The following is a 16,478-nucleotide window of genomic DNA, read 5'->3' as shown; positions in this document are numbered from 1 at the left end:
AAAGAGTAAAGGAAGGTATATTGAAAAGGTCACAAACATGCAATTACTTCGGCAAAATATAAAGAACACAAGAACTCCACCCAGCAGGAAAGCCTATTTGCTAGTGTACCAGAATTCAAGAAAGTGAATATAGGCAAGGGGCGGGGGGAAGAAGGGCACAACTGATCGGTGTATTTTTAAGCAAACTAAAAATACATTTTTAAAAGCAGTTCCTCATTTGGGGCCATTTGCTGTATTTAGTAGGTAGAAAATCAGACTGAAAGAACTATCTCCCCTCACGTCCCTGGGACTGGCCATTACAGGAAGCAGCACAATGCTTTACTACAGCTCCCAGAATCCTTATTGCCTACAACTCCCATACTGCACAGGTCCAACTATATTGTTAACCCCTTTATTGCCCATGTGCTACTTTGTGCCACAAAGCTCCAGTCAATTCAGGTCATACACAGAAAGGGCTCTTTAAATTTTAACCCTCCCCCCTTCATCTGGCCTGTGGGGATTGATTAAAAAAATATGTCCTTTTAAACTGTTAAATCAATAAAGAGGTATCAAAATTAAAAGAGGGGTTTACAGGGGATTTAACATAACTACTGGGGAGAGTTTGAAGGGAGGATATGCAACAGAAGACACAAAATCATGAACACACAGGTTGAGGGCTGGTTGAGAGGGAGGGGAGGAGAACACATGATCATGTGATCTTTTTGGAGAACTGCTGGAACAGAGTTCTGGCTCATTCTGGCAGAAAAAAAGCCCTGGACCTATGTAGTGCATTGCAATAATCTTGATGTTACCGTAGCATTGATCCAGGTGGCCAGGTTGGCCATGTCAAGGTAAGAGGCCATTTTCCAGGCTAAGGAGAGGTTGTAGAAAGCATTTTTTGTCGCTGCCTTAACTTGTTTTTCTAGTAATAGCACTGGATCCAGTATAATCCCTAGGCTCTTAATCAAGTCTTCAAGAGTCAGACAAACTCCATCAAAAGTGGAGAGTACAATGTCCTTCAGGATCTCTGCCTTCCCAAGAAGCATCATTTCCATCTTGTCTAGGTTCAATTTCAATTTGTTCTTTTTCAGCCATTTCACCACAGCTGTCATGCAGCGATCCAAAATTTCTACTGAATCTTGTGGGAACCTAGATAGAGAGCTATACAGTTGGGTGTCATCTGCATATTGATATCACCCAACTCCATAGCTGTGAATTAGTTCTTCTAAAGGCTTTATGTAAAGGTTGAATAACAAAGGAGATAAGATTGCGCCCTGTGGAACCCCGCAAGATAGCTCCCATTCTGGAGATAGCTGATCTCTGACCGCAACCCTTTGAGTCCGTTCCATGAGAAATAATTTAAACCATGTAGAAGACCTTTCTCTTCATGTAGAAGTCCTTTATCAGACAATGTCCTTGTAAGTTGGAAAAGAACTTAAAGAGTCCAGGTCTTTCAATTCTCCCTCTCCAGGGCCAAGCAAAGTTCATGTTGCTGCCTCACTCTCAGGAACAGGCTGGGTGGAGGTTTCAGCTGCTCATAGCTACTCTTATGTTCACTCACATTCGGGATCTGGTATTACAACCTTTTTTTCATGCATGGGTGGCTTGGTTTCCTTCTGCTATTCAGATGACGATACTCATAGCCAGAAGAATTCAAGTTCAGCCTTTCCCAATGTGGCACAAGTCCAGTTCACTTCTGGTGGACCAAGTCTCCAGGGATTTTATGTCAGGGGCAGCAACATCTCCTGGAACAACTTGGGAGATTAGAACTCATTCATGAAGGTGATTTAAAAGTACACTCAGCTGGATCTCATATTTAGAGGCATCAGTTGACAATTCTGAAAGTGTTATTCTGTATGGGAGATATCAAATGGTGGTAGAAGTAGTTCTTAAGTGTATCATGACCAGAAGAAGGGCAGGGCATTGGCCCATCCTAATTCTGTTTAATCGCATTCTTCTGTTTATTCAAGCTGGAGTTAATATCCCTATCTTCCTTTCCTTTTTCTATCTACCAATCCCACTTCCTCTGAATGGTATAAATTACAAATCCTCTGTTCTACAATAAACTTCACATTCACTATCACCAACCAGGATTTAAAACCCATTTACAATTGCTAAAAAGGGAAGCATAAACCCAATGGTGATGAAAAGTCCTTTGACCTGTTATAAAACATTACAATATCCTTTTTGTCATCATATAAAACTCAGGGGCATTCCATGATTTTAAAGTTTGTGCTGCAAAGCCCCCACCCCTCTTTTCCATGTGAGAGACCTCATGGGTCAAACAGATAAGGGAGTAAAGAAGGACCGGGGCAAACCAATCAACTGTCAGAGAGCAGGAAAGAGAGAAGCCCTTCCCGGCACAAATCTCCCCGGGTAGGGTGGGCTGGGTACTCCTGTAAAAAGGCACTCACTTGAAACCATTGCTTTTTGTTGCAGCTCGGTCAGGTAAGTGTGAGGGTCTCCACACATGGGCTAGTCAGGTAGCACAAGTTCCAAGAACATTGATTGGCCCCAAAGCCCACATAGCTGTACCTTGTTCTTATTCAGTTTACAATCAAACACTTCACAAGGCAATAAAGCCTCCTTACAGAGCAATTAATACTGCCAATTCATGCTCAAAGAAAAATTCGTTCTATTATTCACCAGCTGGTCTGGCATCGGATAAACATTGTTTATCGCCATTAATATCATGAAATGAAAGCTTCAGTTTCCTCCCCTGATTTGTTAGAGCCAAGTGAGGTGTAGTATCTCATGAAGACTGCTTAGGCAAACTGAGGTCGCCTAAAGCTTCAGAGGTGGGTGATGATGACTGACTTTAAAAGGGACCACTTATCACAGCATTTGGTTCTGGTGAATGCTGTCAGCTCAAAGCCGTAGTGATAAGAATCATTACATCAAGTTCATGGTCACATGCACAAGTTTTGGTGGTTGCAGGCAGAAAAAAAGGCAGCCTGTTCTACCCAGTAGTTGAAATAAAACAAGAGAGAATCTAGATGTGCAGGGAACCCATTGTTTTCTACACTGGCAGACAAATCTCAATTTAACAAAATCCTTGGTCCAATGTCCCCAAAGCAAGCATAACTTTACTTAAAATGGAGACCTGGGAGAAGGAGTTGCTGGCATTAAATAAAATAAACCCATAACAAAATAAAGAAAATAAAAAGTAATTCCTCCCTCCCCCCAATTTCTTAAACTTAAAGTCTCATTCAAACAAGAACTTGGTGTGGAACAAAGCCACAACAAGGCAAGAGTTCTACAGTATCAGCCTTCCTCAACCACAGGATCAACAATAATCAATAACTTTAACCCAAAATCAAATGGTGCATTCCACCAGAATCAAGTCAGGACTAAGCCAAAATAAAAGAAGGAAACCTAGCTTCCTAATAACAACACTCAAACTTGAGCAACGTTAGAGCAACAACTGCTTACTGTATTTTAAATAACCGGTAACAACTTTATATCAGAACCAGGGCAAAAGCCCAATCCCTAGACATAAAACAACAAATGTTTCTCTGTATATCACTGGACGGTCACTAAATTTTGGTGTTGACATGCAAGCCAGGAAACTTTCTGCAGGAAACCAGAAAGTTAGAGGGGGAAAGTCCCAGAGTTTATTTTGCAGCCTCCTTTCTGTTATCCAGCAAGGGCTGTGTATCTCAAAATCAACACAGAAGAAAACCTGGTTAAGACAATGGTCACAGTACCAACTGATAGGGGAAATTTTGCACCCTGCTACAAATGATAAATTTCCCTTCTTCCACTTAACCAAATATATTCCAAGATTCCAATCACAAGGTTTGTCCACCCTTAGGGGCAACATCAAAAGGAGAAGCCGGGGGGAGGGATCCTTGGGAAAGCCAGAGCTCTCCTAAGGCATGCTAGGGAAGTCTAGCTAAGGGAGTGAGAGAGGGATAAGGATGTGGTTGCAACTCCCCTCCTCCACCCAGTTCTGAGGCTTCCTTATTGGCTGGATGAGGTATCCCTGGAAGAGAGGAGGAGCCTAACAGGCTTCCACCTAACTGGTGAGTCTCCTGCCAGTTGCCAGCCTTGTCAGTAACCCTTGCTGGAAGCCACTCCAGTGCAACTCAGGACTACAGAGTTCCCCTATTGGCATTATAGATTAATTTTTGTTAGTGCACACAGTCAATGGAAGCCACAGAGGTAGTATAATCTTGTGTAGTGGGGAAAACTTAGTTATTGTTAACCCCACATTCTTCCTGTGCTCTCACCTGTTTAACCTTAACCGGATTGTCCATGGAGGGCAACTTCCAGCCCTTGCGCTCTGGGTCCGACTCTGTTCTGTGGATCATTGGGAAGCGAAAATGGGATGGGGATGGGTGGTGGTGGTGGCATGACTACTTCCATTTGAGCAGGCAGAAGTGACATCACAGTGTCACAGCAACACTCTAGGAATGTCCTGTATCTCTATGGTATTTACTGTAGAGATTGGGGTAAATCCTAGAGTGTTACTGATGCTGTGATATCACTTCTGTTTGCTCAGCTGCAGGTATCATCACAGCATTAATACTATGACCCCTCTGTAGGGTCTGCCCCCCATATTGCTCCCATGGGTTGCAACCCAAGGACTGGCAACTCTTCATCTAAGGGGTCTCTGCGCTTTGTCTGGTATTAGAAAGACATTTGATCAACTGTTGTTTTTAGTATTTTCAATTTTGTACTTTTTCTTTCCAGTAGGCCAAGGGTGCCATCTTTTACCAGCACCAGTTTAAATGCATACCTGCTCAGAGGATACTGACAAGGCAAGGTCTTAAGATCATGGACTAATATATTCACCCCTTCTTTTAAAAAAACACTTGATTAAGAGTTCTGAAGAACTCAAAAGCTTGTACACTGTTTTGTGTCATTTAGGTTTGGTATTATGTAGCTTCAAACTCTGGTTTTTTTCATGAGGAGAAATGTAAGATGAAGGCTAGGAACCATCACAATTTCATGTTGTTTCTTGAGCCTTCAAAGTTTTCCCTTGATGAAAGTGTCTGTGAAGTTTAAACTCAGGATTCTTATTGGGTATACATTATGCTTGAACTTTTGTTGTACTGTTTGCTTTCAAGGAACCTCTTGCCCTGCCTTTAGGTAGCCTGATTCTTTGTTCTTCTCCTTCAGGTGAAATACACTGTGGGAATGCACATCACAAGTGCTGTCATGGCATTAATTGGTGTGATCTTGTATATATCTGAGATGGCTGCAAATCCAGACTATGAGTCTACAAAATGGCATAGAGTAAGTGAACAAATCCTATAACATTTCCTTTCCTCCCTGAGCAGGGCCTAAGTTCTGTGAAGGGCAAGGGAGTTGCTGTTGTTCCTCTAACTCCCCGTACCTAGCAACCAGAGGAATCCCTTGTCTTCTTAACAAACCCTTGCAAAGCCACCAGCTAACCTCCCTGTGTCCCACGGTGGTGTTACGCACAAGTAATAGACTCCTGTAGGAAAATATGTTTTGATTAAGTATTCAATTAACCAATTCATTAAAATCAAACCAGTACAAATCTCAGCAGGTCTGAAGCATAACAAAACAATAAAGCTACCTTCTCTAGTTGCTACAGTTGGGAATGGTAGCAGAGAAAATTTAAACAAGCATAAACCCCAGCACAGAGATGAAATCTATCTGAAACAAAGCATAAATAATTTCCATAGCATGTTTAGCAGCATGGAAATATCTATATCAGCAGACAGTGCCCAAAAGCATAGTGTTTTATCCTCATCCTTACCAAGGTATCTCTCTGAGCTATTTCTTATGACACAGTCCTGTAAACCAGGTGGAAAGCCATCCTGAATAATTCAGTTTTGCATAGTTTGTGGAAAGCCAGGAGTGTAGGGGCTTTCCTTACTACCTCAGGCAGGCAATTCCATAAGGTGGGGGTTACCATAGAGAAAGCACATGTGTAGGCAGCTGTTGATTTTGCCCAACTGCAGGGTGGTATCTTGTTCCAATGAGTAAAGCTAGTTTGAATTGGGAGGCCTTTTTTACAGCTGCATTTACTTGCTTCTCTAGCAGCAGTGCTGGGTATAGTATAACCCCTAAGCTCTCAACTGAGTCAGCCAGGGTCAACTGAACCCCATCAAAGGTTGGAACCATAATGTCCTTCAAGAGCTCTGCTTTTCTAACCAGCATCACCTCTTTCTTGTCTTGTTTGATTTTAGCTAATTGACAAGAGCTGTCAAGCAGCAACTCAGTACCTTCTACTGCATCCCCAGGGGATTTGGATAATGAGATATAGAGCTGTGTATCATTTGCATATTGCTAGCATCCAATTCCGTAGCTACAAATGAATTCTCCTAAAAAATTCTCTTTACAGAGAGGTTGAATAACATTGGAGATAAGAATGTGCCTTGCGGAACTCCACAAGATAATTCCCACTCTGAGGATAGCTCTCTAATAGGTCTCTAATAACCAGGGCCGGATCTACGGTTGCCAGCACCCAGGGCAACCGTAGTTAGGTTCTACGTGCGCGCGCATAGCGCACATGCGCACCTGGCGCTGCGTGATGATGTCACTTCCGTGATGTCGTCACACTGGGGAGCGCCCCCCCCGCCCCCGCAGCAAGCCGGCTGTCCCGGCACGCCGTGGAGCTGGTGGCAGCGTGAGTGGCTCGGAGGCTGCCCGCGCTGTTCACCTGCCCCGCAGGACAAGGGGTGGCCAGCTTGCGATGCGCCCCTTGTCCTGGGGAAAGGCGAATGGTGCGGGCAGCCTCCCAGCCACCCGCGCTGCCTTTTGCCTTTCCCCAGGACAAGGGGCGGCCGGCTTGCCACACGCCCCTTGTCCTGGGGAAAGGTGAATGGCGCGGGCAGCCTCTCAGCCACCCGCGCTGCCTTTTGCCTTTCCCGCAAGCTGTCTGCCCCTTGTCCTGCAGGAAAGGCAAAAGGCAGCGCGGGTGGCTGCAAGGCCACCTGCACCGTTTGCCTTTCCCCAGGCACGCTCCCGGGGCTGGCAGCGTGCTCCTGGGGCTGGCAACTGTGCCCGGCGCCCCCTCTTTGGTGGCTCGGGGCCAGCTACACCCCCTGCCCCCCCATCAATCCGGCCCTGCTAATAACAACCCCCTGAGTATGTCCCATAAGGAATGATGTGAACCAGTCCAGGGCACATACCCTGTTACCTACTTGTGCCTCCAAGTACCTCAACAGGATGGAGGTCTACTATGTTGAAGGCTGCAGACAGATCTATACATATTGTATACATTTAGATGGAGGTCATCAGTTAGAGCCACTAGGGCCATCTCTGTCCCATAGCCTGGCCTAAAACCAGACTGAAAAGGGCCCAAGGCATCAGTGTTGTCCAAGAAGGCCTGGAGTTGGGCAGCTGCTGTTCTCTCAACCACTTTGCCCAGAAAGGTCAGATTAGAGACTCAGAGATAATTGGCTACATCATTTTGTCTACGGATGATTTAAGTAGTGGACGGATTACCTCTTCTTTGAGAGGCTGAGGGAAGGTGCCTTGAGTTAGTGACTGATTTATGTTGGACTTTAAGGATGGGCAAGGATCCAGAGTACAAGCAGAGGCCTTCACAGATGCTAGAATTCTGTCAGCATCCAACACTGAGACTGGACTGGACAGTGTGTTATAAGATGAGCATATGGAGACTGCTAGGAGGAGGGAAAGAGGGAATAGTGTGGGGAAGGGGATACAGAGAAAAATGAAGTATCCCCTACAAATCCTTGCAGGTTCCTCACTATGCAACAAGGCCCGGCTAAGCCAGCACCACACAACTGAGCCATAGGGTAGAGGCTGCTGGGGGTGGGTAGGAAAGGGGGAATATGAATACAAGGGAGTAGACAAATGTGGGTGGGAAAGAGATAAGAGAACCAGAAAGGAGGAGAGGCTAGGGGGGCTAGCAAGAGAAAGAGGACATGCCACCCATGCAAGTCCTTGCAGGTTCCCCACTTTTATATTCTACTACTCAAGTGTGGTCTGATCTGAAGATACTTAAATCTGCAGATCAGGATAGGGTTACCAGGTCCCCTTAATACTCCCAGCAGGAGGCACTAACCTTCTCCATGTCCCTTACATGTGCCCAATGACATCAATTTGGCCCACTTGGGGTCCAAATCAGTCCGCTGTAAAGTGCAGGAGCACTCTCGGGGCAGCACGATGATGTCACTCCTGGGAAGTGACATTGTCACGCCGCCCCAGGAGTGCACCCAGGAGGGCAGTTCTTGCACCTTTCCCCCTGCCAACCAGGTGAGTGGTGACAAGAGACAGAAGGTGAAAGCAAGGGATCCCCTGTTACCACTGGGGGACTGGTAATCCTAGATCGGGACCATATTGAGACAATTGAGGCCTTTCTGCAAACTTGCGGGGACATCCCGCCCCCCAGGTTTGCAGAAAAATCTGGTAAATGGAAAAAAATGGAGGGAGGTGTTAAATCCTATCAAAAGATATGATTGCTGCCTTTGCCTGTGCAAGGAGCATATCTTTGTGCACAGACATCCAGCATCAACGGCTGGGTTACCTACCTCCACCATCACAGCTGAGCTCCCACCTACCCACCCCCCACCTGCTCCCTCCTCCTCCATCAGCAAAGCTGCTGGTAGGCAGGGGAGTTGCCAGCAGTGGGCCCAGTGGGGCTGCTTGTCTCGCCGTAGAGAAGGGTAAGGAGGAGGCTGGCCTACTCTCACCCGGAATGGGAGGGAGGCTGGTGGGCACAGCATCAAGGATGGTGGAGGATCTGCAATGAAGCTGGGAGGTTGCAGGAGGGGTTGTGTGACTCTCCTCCGTGATTCTCATGGATCCCCACTTAAGAACAGAAGAAAACTGCTGCTGGATCAGACCAGTGATCCATCTGGTCCATCATTCTGCCTCACACAGTGGCCAACCAGTTGCTATGGAGAGCCAACAACAGAGCATAGAGGCCAAGGCCATGTCCTGAAGTTACCGCCTGGCTTTGGTATTCAAAGGTTCACTGACTCTGAATGTGGAGGTTCAATTTAGTAGCTAGTGGCCACTGATAGACTTTTCCTCCCTCAGTCTGTCTAAGCCCCTTTTGAAGCATTTCCCCTTCACCATTACCATGTCCTCTGCAATCATGAGTGCTGCATGGAAAGTCTGTGTGGTTTTGTGAGGGATACTTCACTGCTGAAAAAACCCCCACAACTCCTCTCCCTCTCAGGCAGGCAGGCCCCATTAGCAGATGATTCCAAATAACTGCCACTGCCTGCATTTCTTTCCTTGGTGAGGATTTCAAATTGATAGCACCCAAAGGTGGTTATTAGGACACTTCTTAATGTTTTGATGCCCCACCAGAATTAATTTACCTTTAGTAAATAAGTACCAAACCCGCTTTTCCCTCTGTTCCGCAGACCTTAGGGATTGCTCTTGGTACTGTTCTCCTCTTGTTCAGCTTTCTAGAGTTCTGTATCGCCACTTCAACTGCACATTTTGGGTGTAGGGCAGCCTGCCATAGCAATGACCAGGTAAGCAAACATCTTATACCTTCTTAGTGTTTAAATGTTAAAAATCTCATGGTGATGGCGGTTCAGGATAGATATTTCACTTACAGATCCAAATAAAACATGAGTAAAAATGATCTTCAAGCTACCATAGGATTCTTCTGGTTCTAAATCCTAAAGAGGTTTCAGACAGGTTACTGATTCTGACTTAAGGCTCTAACCCAGCCTAGGGAAGTCCTCTTTTGTTGAAGAGCCATTGGACAGCTGCAGCCTGAAGGGCTAAGGAGCGTGATTGCCCCCCACTTTAGCTAATCCTTTCATGCAGAATGGATTGATTTCAATCAAGGCCATATAAATCATCCCTTTTAAACAATTTTTATTGGATGGTTTGACATACAATTCATTCATATCTTACAAATACATTTCCCCTTTTGTCCCTAGATGCATCCCAACCACTCCCCTTCCCCCCTTTTCTGTGCAGACTCCCGACAGCACTACGGTCCCGTATTTCCTTGTCATTTGTTCTATATCGCTTTTCCTTTCTCCCTACTAACTAGAGGTAAAATCCTAACTTACCATTACTTAATACAATTCTATAACTATTAATAAGCTATTAAAAAGCCATCAGAACATATTTCTTTTGCTCATATACATTTCTTCAAACCATTCATTTATCATTCCCATTTTTTTTAATCTAAATACATTTAGCTTAATATTTTCCCAAATAACACTATAGATTAAAATTAACAATTTAACCTTTCTCTTATTTCCTTCTACAATTATATGTAGATTTGCTTAGTATCAATTTGCATAGTTAACTTTCCATTACATTTCCCAATTTTTCCATTTGTCTTAATTTGCTAATTTCTTCATTTAGCTCACGACATTTCATTTGCATCATACATCCCAATTCTACAAATAGACAAACAAACAATTAAAAAAAAACTATTAACAATTTTGCCTTCCTCTTAATTCCTTCTACCGTTTTATATATAAATGTATTTAATATCAATTACCTAGTTAACTATACATTACATTTCCCTTATTCACTTTAACCTAATTTACTAATTCTTCAATTGACTTTTAACCTTAAAAACCCCATACATCCCACTTCTAAGAAATGAAAAATAAACTCTTCAGACTTTAAACTGTGGCCTTAGTCTTTTAAGTAACTCCCACTTGTAACTTGATTCTTGTATTCGTATTGCTTTTCTCGGCTTTCTTCTTCACTTGAATTCTTCTATCACTTGGTAGCTTCTTCCACTTGAAGTAACTGGGGATGGCTCTCTCTTTCATGCTTGTTGTTAATCCTTGCACTTGATTCTTTAGAAATGCTGATACGTCTTCATTCAAATCTTCTTGCAAATACTGCTCCGTTTCTCCTCGCCCCTCACATTTTTGTTGTTTACATCCTGCTGTTTTGTAATCAATTTCTGCCACCTGCTCGTCTCCTTGAGTTGTCTGCCTAATTGCTTGCTCTTCATCTTTCAGTTCCACAACTGTTTTACATATATCCTTAGTGCTTTTAATTAAACTTTCTTTCATTTCCCGAATAAGTTGTATCAACTCTTTATGTCCCTCTGCAATTTTTTCTCCCAGCAATTTTATAGCCGATCGCATAGCAGCCTGCCGTTTCTTCTCCCCTCTCTTCAAATTTACAATAGATTTCTCCCCCCACCCGACATCTTCTTTATCTTTTGCTTTAAATATTCGTATTATTTTAATCTCACCAGATATCGGGCGGAGAGTCTCTATGGCAACTTTAAGGTAGTTCAAAGTGATGAATATCCCCTTCCTCTTGCCTTCTCGCTGCTATATCTCGCGTTGCTTCTTCGGGGACTTCTTTGCTGCTTTACTTCCTTCTTCCTGTTTTCCAAATCAAGCCTCTCTAGGCAGTTCCACTCGATGTTCTTCTTGCTCCGTTCTCTCGCGATGTTTACTCAGCCGTTCCTCCACCTCCTCCCCTTTTCTCACAGCCAGCTATCTCTCTCCAAACCGCAAGTATGCATAAACAAAAGTTATTTTCTCTTCTTTTATGCTTTATAATCCTTCAAATTTCAAATCTTCCTTCAAGATGTCTTGCTCCTGTCTTATTTTATCATCTCAGTCCACAATTTTCATTTTTAGTAAAGATTTTCCTTCTCTTTTTAAATCTGAAAGCCAAATAAAGTTCTTTTACCTCGATTTGTTCCGTTTGGGTCTTTCGTGCTGCCTCAATCGTTACCCATTAGCCAAATCTGGTTCTGAAGCTTGGGTCCTGGCGGGCTTATGCCGAACAATGACTCAAAGAGTGCTGCAGAGATGTTAGCTCATCCTTCTTCGAGAGTACCTCAAAGCGGCGTGAGAGATCCATCGTCCTGGACCCTCCCCCGCGCTGAGATCTCGCTCTCTCTGGAACTTGTAGCGTTATGGCTCCTCTCCTACCTGGAGAGAAGTGGCAGCCGGTGATCTGAGCACCTGGCCTGCCCAAAACAGTCACTCTTGACGGTCCAGTTCCCTGGACCACTTCAGCCCACCATTAGCCAAACCGGAAGTCTCCAAGGCCATATAAATCATGATGTGAAAATATAAAAGTGCAAAGTGTAAAGAAGCTGAGTACAGATTCCATCGTGTAATTAAACAGATTATTTCCTGCAATAAAATGAGTTCATGCTATACTAAAATAGGCTCCACAGGTATCTCTATTCCACTAGGAGAATGGGGAATTTACCCAACTGACCCAGAATGCAAGTTACTATACCTTAATGTCAAATTCACTTCTCCAACCTTATTCCAACATATAAAACAGTAGTAAGAACTTTTAACCACTGTCAGTAACAGAAAATCTTCTTGTCATTCAAAAACTTCTCAAGTGCACAGAAAGTTACCTTATATTGTTAAACCATTGGTCTATCAAGGATATTATTGTCTACTCAGACTGGCAGCAGATCTCCAGGACCTCAGGCAAAGGTCAATCATATCATCTAATACCTGATCCTTTTAAAATGTGCAGTTGCCATTATGATGATGTATATATATGTATATTTAACTGTGTAACCTTGACTGTTTTATGGTTTTAACTGGTATCAATTATTTAATGTGTTTTAATTGTATATGGTTGTAATCCACTCTGAGCCTGCTGATGCAGGGAGGGCTGAATATAAATCGAATAAATAAATAAATAAATAAAACTTGAAGATGCTAGGGATTGAACGTGCTACTCATGTGCCTAGCAAAGTTAATACTACTAAGTCACAGCTCCTTCCCAGTACTGTAATTCCTCTGTGCTTTATTTCATTTAGTGATTTCAGGCTGCTCTAATTTACTGTTAAGGTAAAAGCTTTGGAGACTAGCCTGTCTTATTAATTCAAATACAAAATTCTCACCCCCTCTTTTCTTTGCCCCTTGATACACACATGCCTAGTTTAGGCTTTTTAGGTGGAGAAGACTACTATGAGATTCTAATTTCATTTTTAAAAATTTATATTACTTGTAATTAAAGCCATTGATTACCTAAATGGGAAATGCATAAACTTGGATCTCATAGGGCAGTGGAGGACAGGGGACCCTTGGGATAGCATGAGGGATGAATTGAAAACTGCTCCCTTCCATTAGCAGAAATGTAACTTGGGATCCAAGCCATTATGTACAAAAACATCTAACTACTGAGCAAATTGATGTTATCCAAGTAGGAGGTCCATAATTAGTTGGGGGGGATTAGCTTAAGGAGACACAGCGAGAGGGGGTAACTGGGATTCTCCACCTATGTTTATGGGGATTGTTCCCTTAGAGAACTTGCAAATAAATCAACAGAGGTTCAACAGGCAATGTCTTTAGGAAAAATAAAAGGACAAACATACAAAAAAACGCACACAGCGCACATACAAGGCTAACTAAGAAAGTCAAGGAGGAAAGGGAGGAAAAGCAGTTTCAGGGAGAGCTATAGTTACCAATCTCGAAGATAGAAGTCCACAAAGACAGCAGCAAAATGACCAATGTTTCACAGGGAAGAGAAGAGGCCAAAATGGATTTGGGGGTCTATGGACAGGTCCCAAGTCACACACACATAAACACAAGTGGCTAGAGAGCCCAAATATAGGATAAAATGTTCTGTGTGGCAAGCTAACATCTTTGCCCCCCAAACAATAACATTCAATTTATATACCACCCTTCAGGACAACTTGACACCCACTCAGAACAGTTTACAAAGTGTGTTGTTATTGTCGAAGGCTTTCACGGCCGGAGAACGATGGTTGTTGTGGGTTTTCCGGGCTGTATTGCCGTGGTCTTGGCATTGTAGTTCCTGACGTTTCGCCAGCAGCTGTGGCTGGCATCTTCAGAGGTGTAGCCTCTGAAGATGCCAGCCACAGCTGCTGGCGAAACGTCAGGAACTACAATGCCAAGACCATGGCAATACAGCCCAGAAAACCCACAACAACCATGTGTTGTTATTATCTTCATGACAATCACCCTGTGAGGTAGGTGGTGCCAAGAGAGCTTTGAGAGAGCTGTGACTGACCCAAGGTCACCCAGCTGGCTTCAAGTGGAGGAGTGGGGAGTCAAACCTGGTTTTCCAGAATAAAGTCCTGCTGCTCTTAACTACTACACTAAACTGGTTTTGTGGCTGTCTCTGGAGGTGGACAAAGGAGTTGGAAGAGGCTAAATAGGTCTTCCTGAGGTGTATTATAGGTGTGAATGGTGCTTGCTGAATAGCTTGGATGTTGTTTGTTTAGGGTAGATGGGTGAGAGGAAGTAAAGTCAGGTGTTGACACAATGAGTCAGGAGCTTCCTGGGAGCCTCATTTTCCTATGTCATGCATCTCTCCAGGACAAGGAAGGGGCCGTTGGTCAGTCAGCCACTCTGACTCACATTCTGGTAATTTTCCAGGCTCCCACCTGACTTGCACCCACTTTAGACCAGGCAGTGCCTTATGGAATATGAGGAAGGGGGTTTATGATAGTTTATCTATAAACTCCCCTCTCTGTGTGAGGAGGCATCTGACTGCTAACAGGAAGGGTGGCAAATACAGTCCTCTTTCTAAACCTTTCCCCATGAGAAAGATGAAATAATCTTGAAATTACCAAATTTGTTTCCATCATTTTGTTCTGGTTCTTTCAAGGTCTTCTCACATATGTTCCTATATACAAAAAACAAGCGCTCATTCTTTCAAGTAAATACTTCATGCCATAATTTCTTAAAATAATAAATTAAGTATAGGCTACCCCTGTTCCCACTTTACCAGCAATGCTGGATTGGAGGCACTTACTTTAATGATAATGAGAGAGGGTGGTGTCAATAAATATTACCACCATTAATGGCACAGGCTAAGGTTCCGATCAAACAAAAAATCCTAGATGTGGAAAGGCAGCATGACAGAGGCATCATGAATAGGGTTTCAACAATGCCTTATATAAACAGCTTAGAGGATCCTGATTATAGGCGAGCTTTTAGTCTATTACAGTATGATGTCTTACCCTCTGCTGTCCTGGAAGGTAAATATAAGAAGATACCTTATGAAAAATGTTTATGCCCATGCGGAGATGGGAGTGTTGAGTCCTTACCGCATACCTTCATCGATTTTAAAATATATGACCATAATAGGGAAATGTATATTAAACCTATAATTGATCGTTGGGTAGGGAAAAATAGAAGGAATTATATTATGTTAGTTATTTATGTCAGCAGACAGAAATAGGGAAATGACGTTTAAAGTGGCGAAGTATGGCTGGATGGTCATTAATAGGCAATCCTGGCTAAATATGGCAAATCCTAGATAAGTATTGATATAATTTGATAATATAAGGTAATTGGAATTCTATGCACTTTATATTATGTAAATTATAGTAATGTACAATTTTGTTGACTGTCTGGATATATTTTAAAATATATATTGTAGACTGATTACGTTTTTAGGATTGATTGATTGTGTTTTAAAGATTGATTTATTAAGTAAACTTTAAATTGTAGGGAATTGCTGAAATATGTAGCCTTTTAATGTTTGTTTTTATATGGTATGTGCCCCACTGATGTGCAATCATTTGTAATTTTGAATTCGTATTGAGAACATGATGGCCTCTGGCTAATAAACGCATACTACCACCATTACATTGAGGATGACCGTGGTTATGGTCACAAGATATTTCTGATAGTGAATGGTTTTTCCTGTGTTGCAGGTCACAGTGGTTGTGCCATATGCTGTCAGTGGATATAGTGTGGCTCCTGCTGAAGTCAATCCTGCTCCTCCAGTTTATAATAATGTGGCTCCTTCTTCCTAGAGAGAAAGAGGTTGAGTCATCAAGAAACCAAGAAAGAAGTTATAGAAAATATGTTCACAATTTGAGCAATCCAGCTGTCCTAGAAGCAAATCTTATCAGTGTCCTTCAGTGTTTACAAATACATAAATAGTCCATAGTTACATCTTAGGACTGCAAATTTTAGTAGATAAATTAATTAAGTAATCAAATTCAAAAGTGATGGAGCTGCATTTGAAAATTATGATGAAAAGCCCCATGTAGGTTCAGACTAGAGATGGGCACAAACAGAAAAAAAACCCGAACATGATGTTCGTTGTTCGTTGCCATCCATGAACAGGGACTCATGAACAACCACGAGCATGGCCCTCTTCACGAACATGTTCATGGTTGGCTGTTCATGGGGGCCAGCAGGCTCTCCTCCAGCCATCATCCAAGTTTGTACTACCGAAAGGAGGGATGCCGCGGAGTACCAAACCAGGAGTATAAGGACATAAAACTCCTGTGGTAAGAATTTAAGGTATTTAAAGTACACCGTGCAAATGAGCAATTTCAACATATGACTTACAATTCAATCTAGTACAACTCTACTTACAACTCTACTTACAAGTAAGTAGAGTTGTACAAGTAGTACAACTCTACTTACAATTCAATCTAGTACCAGGTAAACAATGCAATAAATCTTACATAAAGTGCAAATGCAAGATGCATGAACAATTCTTACAAGGTGCAACCATACATTGAAAAGTTCCTTCCACACGATTGCAATTCCAAAATATATAATATGTAACACTTAAGAGAAGAGAGTAGGGAGTGTCCTTCCACTACCCTACTGGGGTGTGGCACAGTCCTCAAAACTTCT

At 42.9% G+C, this 16,478-nt stretch overlaps 1 protein-coding gene across 2 annotated transcripts in view; it reads left to right on the top strand.

Annotated features, from left to right (window-relative positions):
* Window positions 1-15,768, top strand: part of LOC129325016 (membrane-spanning 4-domains subfamily A member 12-like) — a 34,894-nt gene extending 19,126 nt beyond the window's left edge. For both annotated transcript variants that reach the window (XM_054972508.1, XM_054972509.1), the window contains 3 exons: window positions 5,104-5,220; window positions 9,297-9,410; window positions 15,539-15,768. In XM_054972508.1, the coding sequence (XP_054828483.1) occupies window positions 5,104-5,220; window positions 9,297-9,410; window positions 15,539-15,640 (333 nt within the window). In that variant the 3' untranslated portion in view covers window positions 15,641-15,768. The remainder of the gene's footprint in view (window positions 1-5,103; window positions 5,221-9,296; window positions 9,411-15,538) is intronic.
* The last annotated feature ends 710 nt before the right edge of the window (window positions 15,769-16,478 follow it).

This window comes from Eublepharis macularius, chromosome 2 (assembly GCF_028583425.1).
Source record: "Eublepharis macularius isolate TG4126 chromosome 2, MPM_Emac_v1.0, whole genome shotgun sequence".
In the NCBI taxonomy this organism is placed as follows: Eukaryota; Metazoa; Chordata; class Lepidosauria; order Squamata; family Eublepharidae; genus Eublepharis; species Eublepharis macularius.
This window is presented reverse-complemented; position numbering and strand designations above follow the sequence as displayed.